The sequence below is a fragment of the Pogona vitticeps genome, chromosome 6, assembly GCF_051106095.1.
Source record: "Pogona vitticeps strain Pit_001003342236 chromosome 6, PviZW2.1, whole genome shotgun sequence".
In the NCBI taxonomy this organism is placed as follows: domain Eukaryota; kingdom Metazoa; phylum Chordata; class Lepidosauria; order Squamata; family Agamidae; genus Pogona; species Pogona vitticeps.
In genome coordinates this window covers 7,275,002-7,296,802 of record NC_135788.1, presented here as the reverse complement: position 1 = coordinate 7,296,802, position 21,801 = coordinate 7,275,002, and the positions used below count along the sequence as shown (strand labels likewise).

The 21,801-nt window shown below is 42.9% G+C and overlaps 1 protein-coding gene across 4 annotated transcripts in view; it reads left to right on the top strand.

Annotated features, from left to right (window-relative positions):
- PRKAG2 (protein kinase AMP-activated non-catalytic subunit gamma 2) overlaps positions 1-21,801 on the top strand; it is a 178,203-nt gene that overhangs the window by 38,947 nt on the left and 117,455 nt on the right. For all 4 annotated transcript variants that reach the window (XR_012088191.2, XM_073002856.2, XM_020779761.3 and 1 more), the window contains exons 2-3: positions 7,369-7,440; positions 18,913-19,198. Coding sequence is in view for 2 of the 4 variants with exons in the window: in XM_073002856.2 (XP_072858957.2) it covers positions 7,369-7,440; positions 18,913-19,198 (358 nt within the window). In the remaining 2 variants the exon portion in view is untranslated. The remainder of the gene's footprint in view (positions 1-7,368; positions 7,441-18,912; positions 19,199-21,801) is intronic.

Below are 21,801 nucleotides of genomic sequence, written 5' to 3'. Positions count from 1 at the left end.
GGTAAGCAGGGACAACTTCCATGATGGGCAGAATACCTTCGCGAATACATGGGCAGAAGACTTTGAGATGTTCATAATAAAGAATAGTTTTGCCAGCTTGAACAAACTGCTCATTTCCCCCCTTCATTCGGCTTCTGCTGTTTCTTTAAGGCGCATTATAGATCATGAACTTTTCGTGAAAAGAAAATTATATTCGTGATTATTTTTAATGTAAACAAAATTACCAGGTTTTTGTGTTTATTTTGAATGTTCAATCACAATTTTTTTTTTTTTTGTTAAGTAGGGGCTGGGTGATGTTAAAAGAGAGGTGGGAAAGTGTGAGAGTTTATCGGAAATAAAGGATTGGTTGTGATTCTGGGAACTTTGGGAACCCTTTTGCTAGAGATTGCTTCCACTCTTGGGTTTTTTTCCAAAGTATAGTTTCCCTTCAGTTGACAGGATCCATACAACAACACTTTAAATATACTCCATATTTGGTCTCTTAGTACCAGTCCTTAAAAGCAAGACCCATCTATAATGACTCACAGACCAGTGCTTTTCACCAAAGTTCTTTGTAAGATTAATTGAAAGCATCCTTTTTTCAGGCTCTTTTTGTCCAGGCTGTGGGATTAGGGGGTAGGAAAAAAAAATCTGATCTCCTCTTGACTAGGCGCTCTTTGATTGCTCTCTGTCAGTTTCAGTTTCTGCAGTACTGGGTGAAGGCTTGAATTCTTCCTTCCAGAATGCCTTTTTCACTTTGTGAAACTGTGTTGGGAATAGTGGTAGAAAGATTGCAACAGAGAAGACATCAGATTGCAACATTTCCCACTGTGCCAGAAGAGAAACAGACACTGAGTCAAATTCAGGGAGAAAAATTGTTGGTGTTGCTACAGTAATGCCCTACATCTGGATGTATGTATGTGTCATTCTTTATCAATGGAATTGTCAGCATTTCAAAAAAAAATTGGTTCAGGAAATGTGAGCCACAGTATGTGTAAATGATCACTGGTTTAGGCAGTTTGGAGGAGATTTGGAGAAATTTATAGGAAACAGATCTCTTAACCATGATAGCTATATGTTGCTTCCATATTTAGAAATAGTATATTGCTATTTACACAGGTGATGGAGGGAAATGGTGGCAAATTGTTGTTGTTTAGTCGTTTAGTCATGTCCGACTCTTCATGACCCCATGGACCAGAGCATGCCAGGCCCTCCTGTCTTCCACTGCCTCCCGGAGTTGGGTCAAATTCATGTTGCTCGCTTCAGTGACCCTGTCCAGCCATCTCATCCTCGGTTGTCCCCTTCTCCTCTTTCCTTCACACCTTCCTAACATCAGGGTCTTTTCCAAGAAGTCTTCTGTTCTCATGAGATGGCCAAAGTATTGGAGCTTCAGCTTCGGGATCCGTCCTTCCAGTGTGCACTCAGGGTTGATTTCCTTCAGAACCGATAGGTTTGTTCTCCTTGCAGTCCAGGGGACTCTCAAGAGCCTCCTCCAGCACCACAACTCAAAAGCATCAATTCTTCGGTGGTCAGCCTTCTTTATGGTCCAGCTCTCACTTCCATACATCAAAGGGAGCAAAAGGCTCCACTGCCAGAAGTAGAGTCATTACCCAAACGTTCAATGCATCCGTTTCATCCCTGTGGATAAAGGATTGTATTGATTGTAGGAAGATTTGGGTGAGGTTGGGAAGACATTTGGGAAGGAAGATTTCGTTTGCTTTTCGGATGCAAGGGGACCAAGCCAGGCAAAACACCTAACCCAGAGATGCTGGAGATAAGAGCAAGTGAGCGTTCTCCATTTTATTCTGCTCACAGGTTTTCCAGAAGACAGATTACAAGTGCCAAAGGAACAGCAGCCTGTTTCAGCACAGACAGTTCTTGTAAAAGGATGTGGTGAGGAGAGACAGCAGTAAAAGCATATGCCAGATAGGAACAGTTCCAAGAAGCAAGAATATTGGCAGTCGTCGTAGACTGTGTTTGTAGATCATTGCCCAGGTTTGGCTTCTGGTTTGACCTGGGTTCTCATCGGATGCATGGTCCAGTCATGCTGGTAAAATGCCATCATTTAACACAGAGGGATTTTCTCTATTTTTAGCAAAATGAGTAAAGAGGTGAACAAATATTAAAACAATTGTCACAACCAAGAATGCCTTAGAAATAATGTCAAGGTAGGTAAGAGTTACATTTAGGCTGAAGCTAGGGAAAGTGGCCGTGGAGGGCATGGGGGAACTTTAGCTCCCACCACCCCTGCTGGTTGGACGGGATAACAATATAAATAAATATATTTTTCCCCAAGTTCTGTTCCAGATTTCGAGAGGCGAGATAGGTCAATAGCAAGCACATGTTTTATACGCAGAAGATGTCAGTGTCACTCCTGGCATTGAAAGTTACGAGGACCCAGTAAAAAAGGAAAGGGAAAACTATTTTTCCAGAGGCTGTAAATAGCCACCTCCATGAGGTAGAGCGTGGCTCACAGAAGTAAGCCGTGTAGGACCGAACGGCCAGACATGCAAGACCACAGTATTAAGATCATCGTGCAACTTTATTTGCAAATTGAAATGAAAAAAATTGTAGATAAGGTGATCTGAGAACTGCAGAGCAGGAAGGAAAACTATGGATGGATCATCGGGTCTACCCCCTATCAAAGGGGGAGGGGGAGGAGTGGGGAATCAAACTCCCAGCCTTTGGCTCCACAGCCAAAACCTAAACCACGGAGCTATCCAGCAGTAACATAGACTATAGTACGTATTATTTTGTATAAGGATTTTGGATTTAGGAGAGGATCATGCTAATTGTAACCTTTCAGATGGCTTTTTCCCTTCTCTAACATGAGAAGATGTGCAAAGTATAGAAACGGGAAAATACTAAGTTACAACTGTTCAAAACAAACAAACAAACATGGAATGTACACACTCCTAGGTAGGTTGCTCTAAGAGGTCGTAAATGTACTGTGAGATCAATATTTGGTATTTAATCAGAAAATCTTACCAGACCTGTGTGTACAGAAGTTTCTACCTGATGCCCGGAACGATAAATCAGACCGCTCTTGCATGGCTCGTTGCATGTAGACACCTCGCCCACTGCCTCACTGACTATTTTGCTATTCTGACACATCCTCAACCTGACCCAGTTAATAGCTTAATGCCTTTAATACATGTGTGTGAGTGAAATAACCTGGTTATCTTGATTCTGGATCTTGTACAGGTAACATACCTTGAATGATACCTGGTACAGTTTGTTTTGTTTTAAGATATCTCTTAGAGAACCCAGTGTGTGAAATGTGAGGCTAGGATTTAATCTGTTGTGTGGCTGCAGATGGTAGAATCCTCTTCCGTGTTCAGAATATCTAACATCAGCTCCTGTTATTGGCAGGCAGCATGAAGCTTCTGGATTGGCCAGATAGATGGACTGTGACTATACGAGGCATCTCCATCTGTTTTTTGCACGGCCAACAAAACATAATTGCCTTCTGTATCGGTTCTACTCTTCCGACACCCATGTCTTCCGTCTTCTAGTGCAGTTCATTATCCAGGACTGTGGGCTGGAGAAAGCGTTCTCTCGGTCTTCAGATTTGACACACCTGTCTATGGTCATGATCCTGAATTTGGGACAGGATCTGTTTAGATGCCGAATATGCTGTATAAAGGATTAATAATAATTAGCCATAATAGCAGCCTTCAAGCTTTAGTGCTATTGCATGCCAGCTGATCTCTTTGCTCATGAGAATTACTCATGGCTATTAACCAAGAAGAACCTAAACAAGCAGTGAGAACAGCTGTTCTTCCCCCCCCCCAGTGGCCATGAGACAGAATGACAACTCCACTTCTTTCTGCATTTATTGGATTTTCATGCATTCAATGGAGTGTTTCATGCATACAGGTAAGGACCCCTTTACCTCTTAATAGATCAGTGTTCTCATAGGTGGCTCTTAGCTCAAATCAAAAGTGCCTTCCCTGCAGCTGTTGTGCAGACAGTAACTCATTTAGGGGGCAAGTGCCTGGCCTATGTATAGAAAGCTGCACCACGGTTGCAGCGACTGTAGACCCCCCCGATCATGTTGTAGCCTTTATGTAGCTGTCACAGTTGCAATGATAATAATACTTTATTAGGGTAATTTCTATAAATACAATCCAAATTAATTGCTGTAATAGTGCCGTCCTTTGCTCCTTTGCCCCAGCTATCTTTTCTGGTATCAGACTCTCTGACCTGACAGCTGTTACAGCTGGTGTGTCTCAGAGGTTGGAGTGCCTGTTGTGATGATGCTTGTACTTCACATCAGCACGAAATTGAACATTTAAGCAAACAGTGTTGTAACATTTAAAACAGAAAACCATCTATTTATAAGAAGAGTGGAATGAATAGTAGCATTTTTACTGACTACGTAAAAAGGTAAAGGTTCCCCTTGACATTTAGTCCAGTCGTGTCCAACTCTGGGGCGTGGTGCTCATCCTCGTTTCCAAGCCACAGAACCAGCGTTTGTCCGAAGACAGTTTCCACGGTCACATGGCCAGCGCGACTAGTGCTCTCTAGTCTAGACTAGTACTTTGACTACATAGAGAGGGGCAAAAAAGGCAGCTGAGGAATGTCGCAGGAAAGAATTCTTTGGTCTTGGTGCCACCACCAAGGAGGCCGTGCCCTCTATGTGCCATGGGCAGATAACACGTCTTCTGAACCTTTTGGATGAGCAGAGCAGGTTTATACAGGAACAGCACCAGGAATTGCTAGGGCCTTGCATGATCTAGAACAGAAATGGATTGGGAGTCCTGTGTGTGGTGTTGACTTCCTAGAGTAGAACCATATACTATAGTCAGCTTCAGTTGTTTTCAGAGGGCCTGAAGGTTTGTATTCTTTATATGCTCAGCACATTACTCACTTACAGGGAGCATAATCACACTTAAAAATAATATATGCATTAGTATAAAAATGGCTTGGTGTCAAAGCACATCACGCAGCCATCTGTGAGAAGTTAAGCTGACTTGAACACGTTGGCTCTGTTGTAAGCCCCACTGTAGCATATACTTCTCCGCAGCCCAGGTGAATGTGCATCGCTTTGCAGCCGTGAAGTTTATGTCTTGAAAGGACACGCTGAGGGTTGCATTTGAGCTAAGAGATGTGACAGTAATGGTTTTTGAAATCCACAGTGGAAGCAGAAAGACTCAAGCATCTTTCCAAGGAGTTAGCTGTGTTAGTCGGTTGCTCTAAAGTCAACCAAGAGGTTTGTGGCTCCTTTAAGATGAACAAATAAGGTTTAGGCATGAGCTTTTCTGGGCATCACCAACTTCTCCAGAGTTGGAGTACAAGGATCAGACCACAGGCTTGTAGGCACTCTTGTTCTCGATATGGGGTTGGAAAATGAAAAGAGATACAATGATGATTGTTTTATGGACACTCGTCATAAATGTTGTCCCTCTTCTCTCATTCGATGGCCAAAATAATCCAGTCTGTCTTCCAGCTGTCTGGATGCCATTGTGAGAAATCTTCTGCCAGTAATGGTGTGTGAAAGAATATGTAAAGAGATAGTCTGCCAGCAGCTATATCTTTGCTTAAGTCCTATCTGTCACAAATCAAATTACATCATACCGTGTAAATGTGTACAAACATGGAAGAAGCTATGCTCTTACTTGCTTTCCCTGTGGCCTGTGGCCATGTTCTTACCGGAACCAAAAGTAAACTTATTAAATAGAAGGTGGGTTTTTGGAATCAGCACAGAAAATCCATAGAGCTTTATTTGCCATCAGTAAATATTTCTGTAGGCTCAGCACGACGGATGCTCTTGCTTCTCCTCCTTGCCAGAATGACTCTCACAGTGACACTTCTTGTTTCCTTCCTGGATCATTTGAAGTCGACCCAAGCTGCTTTTCTTGTTTTTCTTAATCCGGAAGTTTGCAAGTGGTGACCCGTGGATCTGCAAGTCATCTTTCAGTAGACAGTAGGAAGGTGTTGCAGGAAAGTCACCAGGGTGTCCAGTTTGGCCCTGCAGTGTCAGACAATAAGCGATCCTGGTGCTTGGACTGAACTTAGGTTATCAAACAAAACAAAACAAACAAAAAAAAGATTTTAAAGCAGAAAACAAATCGATATGCGGAAATGACATTTAAGCAAGCACAGCTTTGCTAAATACAAAACTAGCCAGGGTGAATGCAGCAAACTCCTGATTTAATGCAAAAACCAGCAGCAACCAAGGAGATCATAGAAGAGGCAGAGATCAGAGATCAGATCACACAGCCAAGAGCAAAGAGATAGAGGTATTTCCCTCAACCCTACATCATCTGCTTTCGGAACCGGATCACAATACCAAGCAGGATATTATTCATTAAAAATGAAAGTCCACTAGCCAACAAGCAAGTAGCGATGCACTTCCACTTTTTCTTCCTTAATGAAAGATAACTCAGACATATTTGTCCCATAAGTGTAATTTTCCTTGCATCGTTCAGAGCTACCTGATTGTCACTATAAATGCTTTCCCTCCCTTCTGACTTTTTTTTTGCTAATTATTGTTAATTGATTTAACAACCGCCTGGTTCCTGCTAATGAAAATATATTGAACTGTAGCAAGAAAATATAATTTTCTTTTAATGTAATTTAAAACACTGTCCTGGTGTCAATCTTCTGCTCCTGATGCTTTATGTATTCTGCTAGGTATGAAGATTGCTACGAACAATAAAAGATGTCATAAATGTTTGAGTTATGTTGTGTGGTTTGGGATTACGAGACACAGAGCTTTGTGAAAGAAAGCACTGGAAAGCCAAGGAATCCCTCTTCCTCATGCATCTGAGAGCATTCCAGTCCAGAACTTTCTAGAAGGAGAACAAGCTATACAAGACAAGAATTCTGCCGGGGTGGGATGGAGAATAACTGCTTCTCGCTAACTGCAAAAATAGGTGGGGCATTACACAGGAAACCCAGATGTCTCATTTCCTTGGAAATGGGATTACATTTCAACCAGTTGTCCTTTCTGTTCTTGAAAGGAGAAGACTGCAGTGTGGATTGAAGAAGGTCTCTAGAGAGGTTTGTTTTGCTTCGTGGAGTACAACCTAATCCAAGGGGGATTCTTTAAAGATTTGATTTCACAACCCCAAAGGAATATAGAGCCCAAGACTGGCTGTAAATGTATTTGCCTTGTCTTTCATCCAATACATGTTTCAGTGAGATGCTGGAACCACAGAATTTTCTCCAGAGCTCTGAACCATTCATGGTTTTCTTGTTAGACCCTTGCTACTTCTTACCAAATAATTTCAGAATAATGCCTGTATTTGCCAAGGACTATTCTTCCCAACTACAGAGCAATTGCTTGGTTCTTTTAAATAAGTAACCTTACTAAGGCCTGTTAAAGATGGGCCATGATACCTTTAAAGGTGTTAACGTGCTACTGTTTTCCTTCTCTTCTAGGATCTCAGCTCATTTGCCATGCCATTCCTGGATGGAGATGTGGAAAATTCAGAGAAACATGCTTCACGGAAGGTAGGGTTCTCTGGTCTCCTCCGTGTTGGTTCTGTGATGATGGTGAAAGCTAATTGTGTCTCTTCTTGAGATTCAGCAGTATGATTTCCTGGGAAGAAATGAGTTGTTGAGTTCATTCATGGAAATCTGATTCTCTGGAACAATTCAAAGGGGAAGTTGCCACAACCTCGCTTTCCCCCTCTGTGTTGGTAATATGATTAGACGGCCTGGGGGGAGCGGATTAGAATCTTCCCATGAAACACCCATACACATACCCGCCACACATGCCAGTTTAATAGGTTTAGAAATTGCTAAATTAGGTGCTAAATCTATGATCCTCTACCCTGTTCTCAGGTTTAGATCTTGCACCATGGGAATGCTTTAATAGGACAGTTAAACAAGTGAAAACAGAATGTTTTCTAACTTAGTGGCTGAAATCCTGTTGCTTCGTCTAGTAAGTCACAACTAGAGTAAGCCCACGGAATCAGTGGAGATGTGGCGTGTCAACTTCTATGTAGATTCCATTGAGTCATTGGTCTAGCTCTGGTTGTGACTGAGGGAGTGACCAGATAACGATTTATCTTACATGGTCAGGTTCAATCTGTTTTATGGTGACTAAACGAGATGCAGTATAGGCAATTGCAAACCAGTCTGATTCTCTTCCATGGCCCTTATTGGAAGAGACGTCTGTTTTTTAGGGTGGCCGGGGTTAGGAGCACTCCATTTGAGTTCAGTTTCCTCTGTGTGTGATCAGCAGAATTGAACCAAACCAGTGCTACTGGTGGGTGTTTCATATCACTTGTGTGGCAAGCCAGTTCAGCGCTATGCCACTTCTCAATAATTGTTTTAAAAATCCAGCTTACTTCTACTCCCACATGGAAAGGAGGAAGGAGAGGGGCATGGGGGCATGAAGGCAGAGAAAGAGGAACAGGCTAAATAAGATCAGTATGAGATGTGGTGCAGTTTCTTATCCTGCAACCACCTGATGCTTGAGTGTGAATGCAAAGATAACTCTAAATGACATAATGCATCTTGAAACAACTCTGTTTATTCCAATCTAGCCTGGGCTAACTTGGTAGTTTAGTTACACCCATATTAAACAAAAAGGATTTCATCCAGTATGTCAATTGACTCCTCAGCAATCTAAAGTTCATCATAAGCCATATACGGCTCATTGATGCAGAAGTTTAGGAATTAATGGTTGTTTTAGCAATGAATAGGCTAAAGTTTTGTGCCGGAAAACCTAGTTAATAACACAGGGGAGGGAATTTTTCATGTACTGCAGAATTATTCTTGCAGAGGTAAGTTTCAGAAGAAACTTGCAGAAACCTGTCTGAAAATAAATGTTGGGAGTTTTATCAGAATTAAATCATCAGGGAGAGGTGTAGCAGAGAGACTCTTTGAACTTTGGTGTGTGAGCATGAGCAAAAGGCAGGCCACTTGAACACAGGAATTCTGGCTTCAACTTGTTTTATGCCCTTGAACTGGCTGATGAGGTCGGTTGTCAAAAGATTTTCCTCCATTTCTGAGGAGCTGACGATACCATTCCTGTGTCATTGTTGCCATACTTTTGTGATTTATTATATTTTCATCTAGTTGCATCAGCTCCTTGTTTATCTGTTGTTTTATTTTGCTTTATGGTTTTTGGGTTGTTTTTGTTTCAGTGACTGCATTTTATTCTTTTCTTCGTTCAACTGGGATGAAATTCAAATAAAGTTTAATAATTGAAAAGAATACATATTTGCTCTAAGCCAGTCTTTCTCGAGGTACCATTTTTCAAATGTGTGGGCTTTCAGCTGTCTTCATTCCTAGCCAGCATGATGAGAATGGTGGATAAACAGATCTTAAGGGCACCAGAAAGGCCACGTTGAGATTTTCTGGGCAACCCAAAAAAGTTAAGATATATTTTCATTCATCTTGAAGTCTATTCTTATCCTGTCTGTCTCCCAGTAAAGGAAATTCAGTGAAGTTTAATTGTGCCATCAAATCAATTCTAACTTATGGTGGTGTGCCTTCTTAAGGTTTTCTAGGTATAATATTCAGATATCGTTTATCAGCCCCCTCACCTGGGGGTGCTCTAGGAATAATTAGCTTGCCCAGAGTCACATAATGGCTGTTCTCTGAAGAGGCACGCGGTCATTCGAACTCATTGCTCTTGAGCTATCTAGCCAATGACTAGAACTGACAAAATATTTAAGAGACAAATAGAGCTTTTTAAAAAACTTCAAAAAAAATATACAAGTAACAAAGCCATTAAACATACTATCGTGTTAGAACTAATGAATACTATCATGTTGAAGCTAATGAATAAAATCATTTTAATACACATGGGGGGGAGGATAAAAAGTGATCATCCTCTAAAAAACTCCTTCTTTGGCAGAGAGTCCATTGCCGACTAGGGACGTGGTGGTGCTGTGGGTTAAACCGCAAAGCTCCTGGGCTGCAAGGTCAAAAGATCAGCAGTTTGAATCCTCGCGACGGAGTGAGCGTCCGTCGCTTGTCCCAGCTCCTGCCAGCCTAGCAGTTCAAAAGCATATAAAAATGTGAGTAGATAAATAGGTACCACTACGGTAGGAAGGCCACAGCATTCCGTGTCTAGTCACACTGGCCACGTGACCATGGAAACTGTCTACGGACAAATGCTGGCTCCATGGCTTGGAAACAGGGATGAGCACCATCCCCTAGAGTCGGACACGACTGGACTGAAGTTCAAGGGGAACCTTTTACCGTTGCCAAATGCCAACCTAAACAGAAGGATCTTTGCCTACTTGTGTACGAATGACAAGGGGGGCACCTGACTTTGGGGACAGTAGCCCAGTCTTGGAGCAGCCACTGAAAAGACCCTGTTTCATGTTTGAATGAGGCATGCCTATAAAGGCAGTGGGACTGAGAGAAAGACCTCCTCCCCAAAAAGAGCTTCAATCCTGGGCCAGGATCTTATAGGGAAATAGAGAGCTTTGGGTACTTTGGACTCAAACCATATATAAGGCTTTATAGGACAAGTCCAGCACTTTGGATTTCTGTTCTCATTATTATTGGCTCCGGTCAGCAGCCTGGCCGCAGCAGGTTAGACTGCTGGAGATTCCAAACACTTTCCAAAGAGTCTTTTCCCCTTCTCAAGTAATTCAGACTCATTAAAATCTGCCAAATGATCACACCATGCAGGGGTGCTGGTTTGTTTGTTTTTTAAAGTCCTACAGTTTACACCAATAGGTTGCCCTCTTTGAAGGCGGACGCTTTACATCCCATCTTTTGATATATAGACTCTCACTCTCTTCCCGGAGTTGCAGAGGCTTTATTCTCCTGTCTTGGGAATAGAACTAATGGATCATGAATCATTCGAGCCAAGGAAAGAAATTATACCTCTTAAAATCATCATCATTATCATTATTCAGCACACTGTGGTTGAATGGTAAGTTTTCCTTTGCTCGAGATCAGCTTAAGAAGACATCTAAGTTCCAGTTCATTTTGCTATGTGACAACTATATTTCCTAGCATTTGAAGTCTTTGTTTTGATCTTCCATAGGTCCTGTCATGATTCTTAGCAAGCCATTAGTATGAGTATGCATGCCCCTTTTCATCTCCACTTTTAAGCATCTGAATCCTTTGAGATCCTCTTCTGTGCATAATTTTCTTTTCAGAACATGAAGGAAGCCATCAGACTTTCTCTTCGTTTCAGGTTAGCCCCATCTTATAATTTGATGGGCTCCCTATGTCTCTCTTATCAACTCCACCTTTGTTGTTGTTCAGTTGTTAAGTCGTGTCCAACTCTTCGTGACCCCATGGACCAGAGCACGCCAGGCCCTCCTGTCTTCCACTGCCTCCCGGAGTTTGATCAAATTCATGTTGGTCGCTTCGGTGACCCTGTCCAACCATCTCGTCCTCTGTTGTCCCCTTCTCCTCTTGCTTTCACACTTTCCCAACATCAGGGTCTTTTCCAGGGAGTCTTCTCTTCTCATGAGATGGCCAAAGTATTGGAGCCTCAGCTTCAGGATCTGTCCTTCCAGTGAGCACTCAGGGTTGATTTCCTTTAGAATGGTTAGGTTTGATCTCCTTGCAGTCCAGAGGACTCTCAAGAGTCTCCTCCAGCACCACAATTCAAAAGCATCAATTCTTTGGCAGTCAGCATTCTTTATGGTCCAGCTCTCACTTCCATACATCGCTGTGAACTCCACCTTAAGCTCCTATCCTACACGGCAAGCTGCCTTATACTGCCTCAGGCCATTCCTCCATGAGACCCAGCACAATCGGCTCTGACGGGCAGCAGCTCTCCAGAGATTCAGAGGAAATTCTTTCCTGCCTGGTGATTTTGGGTATTCCCAAGGGAAATGGTCGTGACTCTGGCTTCCAAAACCAGACAAGACTGAATGCATTCAGTCTGGTGTGGCGGTATGTACTGTTGCAGCAGGGTACCCAGATGGGTGTAGTGGACAGCGTGATGGGCTAGGACTCAGGAGACCCAAGTTCAAATCCCTGCTTGGCCAAAGAACTCACGAGGGGTGGGTGGTCTGATAAAACCACTCCTTGAATATCTCGCTTGGCTTGACAGACTTAAGAGTCGCTATGAGTTGGTTCCAGCTTGACAGCGCGTAACATATATGTTGTGACCAAGCAGATGAAAAGGAGTTCACTATGGTATTACCAATTTCTATGTTTAGATGTAGTAGATGAACAGTGTAGAAAGCCAATAGAAAAAAAAATATTGATGTGTTTGGAATGCCGTGTCAGAGGAGAACTTTACAGAAAAACTAATACATGGCTGCTAAGTAAAATTAGACCTGAACTCTGACAAGGGGCTAAAATAACAAATCTGGAGAGTTTCTTCTTCGACTGTATCATGAGAAAACGAGACTCACTGGAAGAGACAATAGTGCTGAGCAAAACTGAAGGCAGTGGGAAGAGAAAGACCTAACACGGGGTAGATTGGATCATGAAGTTGCATCTCGTGGTCTCCATGTGATGCGTCCTCCCAACACTGTTCTTGTGGCCCTCCGCCCAATTCCTCCCATCCCAAGGTTATTTTTTGGCATGAAAAAACAAATTCCTGCTCCTGGAAGCCCTCAGGAGTAGCGACACAGCTTTAAAATTAATTGTAGCCACGTAAAACCACACTTTATAAATGAAATGAGACAAAATTATTTGTACCAACCAGGAAGTGGACACCCGGCCACTTTCCATATTATCCCCCCCCCCCTTTTAAGGAGGATTTCATACTGTGCTGGGGTGCGCGGGAGACTGATCCCTGGAACTTACGTACCTTGATTGTGGGGGAAATGTGATAGCCCCCTCCCTGTACACCGCCTTGAGGAGAAAGCAGATATGAACTTGTGGGTTTAGCTGAGTGAGACTGAGTTCAAATGGCATTTCGGAGTGAACTATGCGTTAAGCGGCCACATAACTTCAGCTCTTTACCTCTTCCTCTGTGAACAAAGATTGCAAAACAGGATCAAACCACAAAGTCCTACTTTCCTCCCTTTGTCCACAAAAGTTTTGTCGGTTATGCCTGAACCAGGCCTCTCTGTGCTAGGGAGATGGTGTGTTCTCACATTGGCCTTTAACATTTGATAAAATCCTTTTCTTTAGTAAGCAGGGATAACTTCAAATTCTGCAGAGCTGACTCATACCTTTCACAGTGCAACACTGAGCACAGTAATGCTTGAGAACGTTTGAATCTCATTATCTGAGAGCAAAAATGGTTATTTGTTCAGCTCAATCAATAAATGGTTTGATATTTTCCCCATCCTGCTCATACAGAATCTTGCCTTCTTCAGTTATCATTAGCCATACAAGAGTGGAACGTAAATAAAACTTGCCCTGTCGAATGCTAGGACTGGCTGGCTAGCTCAGTGAGTTGGGTACCTGCCCAGAGATCAGAAATTTGATTACCCACTTATGCCTCCCAGGATGTGTAAAAAAAGACATTTCTGAAGCACCTCTGGTGTAAGAAGAGGCAGTAAAGAACTGGAATGCTTCAGCAGCACTTCTGAAATCCAGGAGAACCATTTAACTATGCTCATCCTTGAGTTTAAGGTACCAGCACTATCCAAAAACAGCAACAGAGCATGGACAGAGTTCCTACTCCAGTCCTCTGAAGATGCCGGCCACAGAGACTGGCGAAACGTCAGGAAGAACAACCTTCAGAACATGGCCAAAGAACTTGAAAAACCCACAACAACCAGCAAAACATTTCAGAAATTGAAGTAGTAGCAAAAGATGCACTGAATCTTTAGGACTAAATGTATACAGTAGGGCTCCCTTGTCCGTGGGATCAGTATTCGCTGATTCCCTTATCTGCGGTCTGAAAATATTAAAAATAATTAAAAGAAAAATCCTAGAAATATTAATTTCAAATAAATCAGAACGTGCAACTGGAGGGAGGCAGAGGCCATGTTTTGTATAGTGTTCTCTGTTAAAGTAGTGTTTGCTATAATCTGTGTTGTTCAGCCTCCACAAGGGGGATTGGAACTGATCCCCCACGGATATGGGGATCCTACTCTATTTCAGACTCCAACTTTGGTACTTGTTCCAGTTTCCCTGGGAGCAGGAATTCTGCTTGGGGCCTAGGAATCCTTTTTAACAATTTTCCAAATGAGAATTCCCAGGATCCTCCGATGGGTAACCCTGATACTAAAATTGGTATAAAATTAAACCTGGTTATTTATTTCTGGTGGGCGATTGCCAGGGCTTCTCTAGGCAGCCTCTGTTTTGGGGAGGAGGAATGTTGCTTCGGAGCTCCTGGTGGAACCTAGAGAAGAAAACAAACAAACTTTGGGTTGGATCGAGGCTCAGTTGTGCCGTAATCCTGTACATGCTTGCTTCAAAGTAGGTCTCAGTGCATTTAGCAGAATCTACTTCCTGATGAATATGTTCATGGCCCTAGATATCTTTTCATCCAGTGGTGGGGGAATCTTTGGCCCTTTAGATTTTTTTTTTTTTTGGCTAATCGTCCCACAGTCCCTTGCCACTGGCTGTAAATGGCTATTGTATATGGCAGGGGTCCTCAACCTTGGGCCTCCAGATGTTCTTGGACTTCAACTCCCAGAAACCCTGGCCAGCAGAGGTGGTGGTGAAGGCTTCTGGGAGTTGTAGTCCAAGAACATCTGGAGGCCCAAGGTTGGAGACCACTGGTATATGGAACCTGTAGGCGAAAACATCTGGTGGACCAGAGGTTGTTCAACCCTCCTTCAGTCCCACTGATCATAGAATCACAGAGTTGGAAGAGACCACAGGGGCCATCGAGTACAACCTCCTGCCATGCAGGAACTCCATCAAAACGCTCCCGGCAGATGGCCATCCAGCCTCTGCTTAAAAACCTCAGGGTTTGGGATCTGTGCTTTCCTACTGGAGCAGGCTTTCGGGTCACGCTAAAGGTTTCTTTGGGTGTTGTTACGAAGGCTGGTTGTGGAGCCAGAGGTTGGGAGTTGGATTTCCCACTGTGCCTTCAGGGAGGAGGAGCCGGCCTGTGTCACCTTGGACAAGCTCATCACATGCCAAGCAGGGCTTGATAAGGTTGATTTCTTTGACTGCAGCTCCCACAATTGTCCTAACCAACCTAGCCATAGGTCAGAATCCTCCGATGTCAGAATGAGGTCACAATCTGGAATGGTTTTGTTTCTCTGCAAACTGAGAGGCAGTTAACAGTCAGGCTGAGCCTTCAGCTGGTCAGGATGGAGCTTCCTGTTAGGTCAAGGTGAGGGTTGAAGGTGGGCTATATGACCTGTTGACATCTATGGTGTCATAGTGGGCAGAGTGTCAGGCAGGAATTCAGGAGGCCTTGAGCGAGGACCCTAGAGGAGTGAGCAGGAGCTTAAAAAAATAACTATTCTGAAAAGCTTCAAGGCCCCCTTGTACTAATAGTCAACTACCCATTTTCTTTAAAGATGCTCCTGAAATTATTAATTCCCGAGTCTCAATTAAGCTATTAATAGGGATTTGACCACAGCAGAATAGAGTGGTATTCCCTTGATCTAGGCACTATACTCCTGTTGATGCAACCAAGAATTGCATTGGCTTTCTTGGCAGTCGCATCACACTGCTGACTCATGTTCAGTTTGTGATCTACCAAGCCTCCTAAATCCCTTTCACAGGTACTGTTATCTAGCCAGGTGTCTTCCATCCTATATCCGTGAAGTTCATTTTTTTTTCTGCTTAGGTGTAGGACCTTACATTTCTCCCTGTTGAAATTCATTTTGTTAGTTTTGGCTCAGGACTCTAAACGGAGGGATGGATAAGTTTATTATGGTCAAAGACCAGCAAGACCAGAACAATATAAAATAAATACGTAACTGATCTCAATGGGAAAATTCACCACGCATCCATTAAGTCCCTTTGGTTTGAGCTGGAAAGGGGCATGACCTTGGTGCCATCCAACTCAGTGGCTGTAAGGGCTCACTTTAGTACACGGTACCACTTGATTGCATGTGATAAACTGAATAGATCTTAAAAGAAATTAGCTTTGGCACCAACAAAATGAGCCTAAAATTTTAATTGAGATCATGTAGAAACTGCTGCAGCAAAACTTTAAACATTAGTTGAGTTTGAAAAGAATTTCTTCAAGAGATTAAAATGTACATTATAATAAACTGCTGCAATTTGATGTCAGAATTCCAAATTTCCCATAATGTGCCAGCCTTAGATCATGCAAAGGTTTTACTTGAGGGTACTTGTGACAATAAACTTGCTCTTCCATTGCCTTTTGCCATTTTTTCCCTAAAACCGGGGACCTTTTTAAATAGATCACCTTCATAGCTCTGAAGAAAACATAGCAGTAAAAATAGGGAAAAAATGCAAATTCAAAATAATGACTGTCTAGTAAGATTTTTCCCATGAAATTCTTATCTGTTTAAGTGAAGTCATCATGGGAGAAACAGCTGCTGCTGTAACTATAATGAAGTAAACCTTACATTCCAGGCAGTAATAGCTTTTAGCCTTTAAGGTGCCAACAACATTTTTGTCTTTTTTTACGCTTTATTTATTTATTTTCACCTATAATGCTTGCACAGACTTCCTCTTCTGCGGCTTCTTTTCAGTATGCCTCTTTTGCATGGAAAAACTCACACTGCCTGGACTTGATTTCTTTCAGCCTTTTTCCCAAGCCAGCTGCAGACAGCACCAGATGGCTCTCGAAGCACATTGCTAGCGTTTCACAGATCCACTTCTCCTTTCGTAGCATCCTCCTTTCGCCCTCTGCTGTCGGGCTGCTGAATAGATCTTGAAAGGCTGTAGGACAGATCAGGCACCGATGCTTGTGGCTATCGTTTCTGCCTTTGAGAACCCCCCTGGCTTTTCTGTCTGACTAGTATTTGAACAGGAAATGTGAAGGACAATGTATTGAGCGATGCTCATCTTTTGAAACCTGCGCCTGAAACGGCTGGGTCATCAGGATGGTCCTTCTGAGTCCTAAATTCAGTGTTAGTTGGTGTGCTTTCATTACAATTTGTATACTGTTTGATAAGTAGAGGAAAAGAGAAACTGATAAGATAAAGTGCCAGTGAGATAGCAAATATACATAACTGCAACCTTCTCGTTTTAATGTTTTCTTTACTCCTTATTATCAAGGTAAATAGTTAATCAAATTACCTGGCTTGAGTTATCCCAAGTAGAATTATATCTGCAAGCATCACAGTACAAAATGGGTAGTGGAATTATATGTTCTCTTTGATCCCCACTTAAGAGCTGAAGCCATAAAACAATCAACATATTTGGGTACAGAATATATAACATAAAGGTCTAATTATGATTTCAGTTACTTACCACCCACCCCAGGATAACAAGGTTGTCATCAGAAGCAAGGAGCAAGTTTCTGTTTTGTGGAAAGGAATATTATAATTTGGTTAAAACAAACTTGTGGGTTTTAATGTTGTTTTAAATCTCTGCAGCATATTGTTAAAAACCGTCACTACCAGCACACAGATTTGGGGTGGGGGGGTTTGAGAAGATCTAAGTGCATTTATTTTAATATCCATATTTCCTGTGCATTTGAGTCCCTAGTTTTTGCTACAGTTTGAGTCTTGCACATTGAAACGTGGAGCGCCAGATGTCTGCTGTGTAAAACTAATGGGTCATAGGTTGGGTTGAATGAAGGATATCTTGGACTTGATTTCAGGGCAGGGCAACCTTTACAGCCATCTTTAAAGGGGTTATCCAAGATGATGAACCTACACTGAAGCATCCGTTCAGCACTATGGATAGCTCCTCCCAGGTTCAGACCAGTAGAGCAGGGGTAGGCAATTAATTTCTATGAGGGGGGAGCCACATGAAAAATCTGAACTGTGTTCAGGGGCCGAACCAACTTTACTTAAAAATAAAATGAAACAGTGATGTTATGATTGTTTTTATTTTAAACGTGTTAATCTTCACAAATACTAAAGAGGTTTTTTGTGGTATGTTAAAGATAAGCAACTGATCAACTTTAGACAAAAAGCTATAATGGTTTTGATGTTCAAAACTGTCCGCGGGCTGGACAGGAGTGGCTTGCGGGCTGCATGTGGCCCTTGGGCCGCACTTTGCCCAGGTCTGCAGTACAGGGATTGGATTTCCCACCCTATGATATCTGAGTCAGAAGCCTCCACTGATTCATAAGCAAAGTGGGAGTGGAGGGGCTGGCAGAGAGGGTGGGCGGGTGGGTGTCAGACAGAATGTTCGGTACACAGGTAGAAGACAGGAAAGGCTAGCAGAAGAGAGAAGTGAGTAGGGAGGAGGGAGAGAGAGGTGAGCAAGGTGTGAAAGAGGGGGAAAGGTGGTGGCATGGGGGGGGAAGAGGTAAGAACATTGGTTTTGGATCTGCACACTCTGGCTCCTAGATATATTCAGTTGTTGTCTAATGATAGCGGGAGTTAGGAGAAAACTGCATCTCATATTTTGCTCATGGGGAAAGCTACAGTCCCATCTCTAGTTGAAAATGATCTGATCATCGTTGTCATCATTGCCATCTTGGAGCTGCAGAACTGGAACGCATCCTATGGATCATGAAGTCCAGCCCCTGTCAAGAAGGGACAGTGGGGGATCCAACTCCCACCTAAACCGCTGAGCTATCAGGGAAGACCAAGCTGTAGCTGAGAATCTGAGAAGTTACTGTCACTCAAGAATAGAAAGTACGCCAGTTATTCTGACCTGATATAAGGGAGCTTCACGTGTTCCTATCTTGGTAGAGAGCGCTACCTGTTCAGGGGCGAAGCAGAGTGTTGCTGCAATGCACCTTGATCAGGTGAAGATCCTGCTTTCTCAGACCGTGGGCCACCCCACACGCAGAGTCCGCCTTATGCTACACCCATGCCATTGTTCCCCTTGAAGCCTTGTATTTGAATTTGTAAAAGCAGGTGGGCTTTGACTTGAAAGGATGTCCATTCTTCTTCCTAGTCACAGTCTCGGCTGGGCAGTATTTCAGTGTGACTCATTTTCCGCAGGTGGTTGTCTGATAGATGAATGGTTTCACGTAGATAGCAAAAGAGGAATTGATTTAATTTCCCCTTTCTTTTTTTCCCCCCTTTGCAGGCAGAAGACAACTGTAGTTCATGCAGCCCTTCCAAAGGACTTTTCTCGAAGGGGCTCCAGACCCAGCCTTCCAGCCCGGCCTCGGCTCCTGTCAAATCTAAGCAACACAGCCCGAGTTCACCGAAAACAGTATTCCCTTTCCCATACCAGGAGTCGCCGCCTCGCTCCCCTCGCCGCATGAGCTTCAGTGGAATCTTCCGGTCTTCCTCCAAAGACTCTTCTTCCCCCAGCTCTAATGCATCAACTTCTCCTGGGGGAATCAAGTTCTTCTCTAGATCCAGAAAAAGTAAGGAGCTGATTATGTCAGTTTTATAAATCCGCTCTTGGCTTGGTCCCGTTTTCTCTGCTTACAGTAAGCAAGTAGATGTAGATAGAGGGTATGCTGATGATCTGCAATCTGTGTTTTGTTTAAGGTTGTGTTGTTTTTAGCCATCTTTTTGCACCCTAACTAGTTGGTAGAAAAGTGACCGTCTGTTGTGTCCTTAGATGGTGGGACTAGGAGCAAAGGAAGTAGAATAATAACCCTTTGGTCACATGAATTCTGTAATGAAAGATAAGGCTATTGGAGGCTCTTTCTAGTTGAAACGGCTACAGGCGCCCTCCGGGATCAGAGGCAGCTGTTTCTATGGAGCAACAGTGTGCCATCCTCTGTGTCTTCCTATGAAACAAGGGGAGTCAACTTCCGAGGGATTAAGGGGCAGTTTTCCCAGGATTCATTGGGTGCCTGTATCCGCTGGTAAGTAAAGTGGAAGCAGGATAGCTACGATGTTTCCTGGCCCACAACCTCAGAAATGCAACTCAATGTGTCTAGCATTGATTCATAGTGCTTATGATTAGTCACCATACCAACCAAGAGGCATTCAAGGTGGCAGACATAATGATCATAATAAATCAGAGCAGAGTGTGTAATGACAACCCATTCAGGTTTTATGCTGCATTGCAATTTTGTGGTTCAGAATACTACATTTTGGGACTGGCTGCAGCAGCGGCACTGCCCTGTTATGTGTCTTCCTCCTCTCCTTCTTCTTCATTTATGTGTGGCCGCTGAAAGAAAGGGAATGGCAGTAAGATTCATAGCTCCTTGGCATCTTCAGGCACAGCTAGGAGAGAATTGAGCCTAAAGCCTTCTGTCAATCAACACTAACAATAGCTATCTAGATGGTATAAAGCCAGCAGCTTCCTCCAGCTTGACTGAGCAAGGGACAGACACGAATAAATGGCATTCGTGTCTTTCCATTTCATGCCTTAAGGTGGTGTCGTGTTCTGTTTCCAAGGAATAACTTTTCACAGTTTTAAAGGGCTGTTTTTCGTGGCTGTGCTCTAGGGAAAACTCTTAACTAAACCTCCATTTTCTTGGCTTTTCATATGCAAAACTCGGTTTGATTCCCCAAAATATATTCAGTATAAAACCAAAGCCTCTTAAAGATTTATTTTGTGTAAGCCTAATTTTTTTTTATTCATGATCCCCTAAGCATGTTCTGTATCTGCAGGGAGTGAGATGGGCGATAGATTATTTTCTCATCTGTTTATATAAAAACAGCAGTCCGTAGGCATGGCAATTTCTATTCTCTCCTCAGTAATAATAAAGTAGGTCCTTGCCCACAGAGAGATTACAATCTAAATCTGAAAATGAGAAAATCAATGGGTTTCTATAACTAAAGGGGGGGAAAAGATTGCAGTATGCTTTAACCAGTTTTCAACAATGGATTGTGTCAGTTTAAAATACTCTTTCCCCATGCTGGTGTTCTCCATATATTCTTGACTGTATTACCTTCCTGTCCAGCCAACTTTAGTTCAATACGTTAGAAAGGCAGAAGGGTGGATGGAGAAGACTGGCTTAAGGTTCCCCCCCCCTTTTTTTCCCCCAAAATATTGTTGTGAATGTTATCAGATCCTTGTGCTTGAATGTGCACAAAGGTGAAAAGGCTACGAAATCCTGTAGATGTTGAAAGTCCCTGGGTTTGATCCCATGAAATCCTTTTCTTATTTGCATAATGAAATTAATATTTTCTACCCGGTTTGGCTAAGGTAAAATGACATAGCAGCTTCTTTTCCCCAGGGAATGAAGAGAGTCAACAACTGGGTTTTAATTACAATGATTTCAGAATCTTCTAGCCTTGCAGAAACATTTGACTGCAGAATTTTAACAGCCCTGATATTGGAAGAGCAAAATAACATCAGCAAAAAATACCTTGAATTTTGCTTATATTGGCAAAGTACAGTGACAGAGTACCTGGTCTGTAAAAATGGGTGGGGTGGGGGGGAACAAAAGCTGTTTTCATAACCTGTGTTGTCCTGACATTTTGTCAATACACAATCAATTGTATAAGTATTGTTGGTTCTGTTTTAAGTAATTTCAGTATCTGTTCTGTAGTGTGGGGTAAGCAGCTCACATTCCTCTTAATGTTTCTGGATTGAGATTCTGGCAACTCTAGCCAGCAAAGCTCGTGTGTGTGGGTGTTTGCGGTGGCAGTCCAAGACCCACACATTGTTCAGCCCCAGTTTAAAGGGGGGGATGGATTTCTGGAAACCCCAGGCTCGGTTGAAATGGATCTCAGGTGCAGAAGAATGCTGGAAGGTTGCCGGTAGTCAAATTGAACATTCCTGAGCAAAATGGAATATTAATTGACTAGAGCTTAGAAACATTACTCTTCGGACTACAACTCCCAGAATTCTGGCTGGAGAGTTTTGGAAACTGTAGGCCAATAAAGTTATCTTTCCAGGCTCTGAGGCTGACCCAGTATAAGCCAGCATCTCATACCCTTGTGAGTTTGCACAGAAGCAGGCTTCGAACAGGGACATCAACAACAAAAAGCTGTTATAGCCCATATTATGGAAGACCTAGCAACAGTTACTTATTTGAGCTGGCTGGAAAATTTAAGGAGTTGT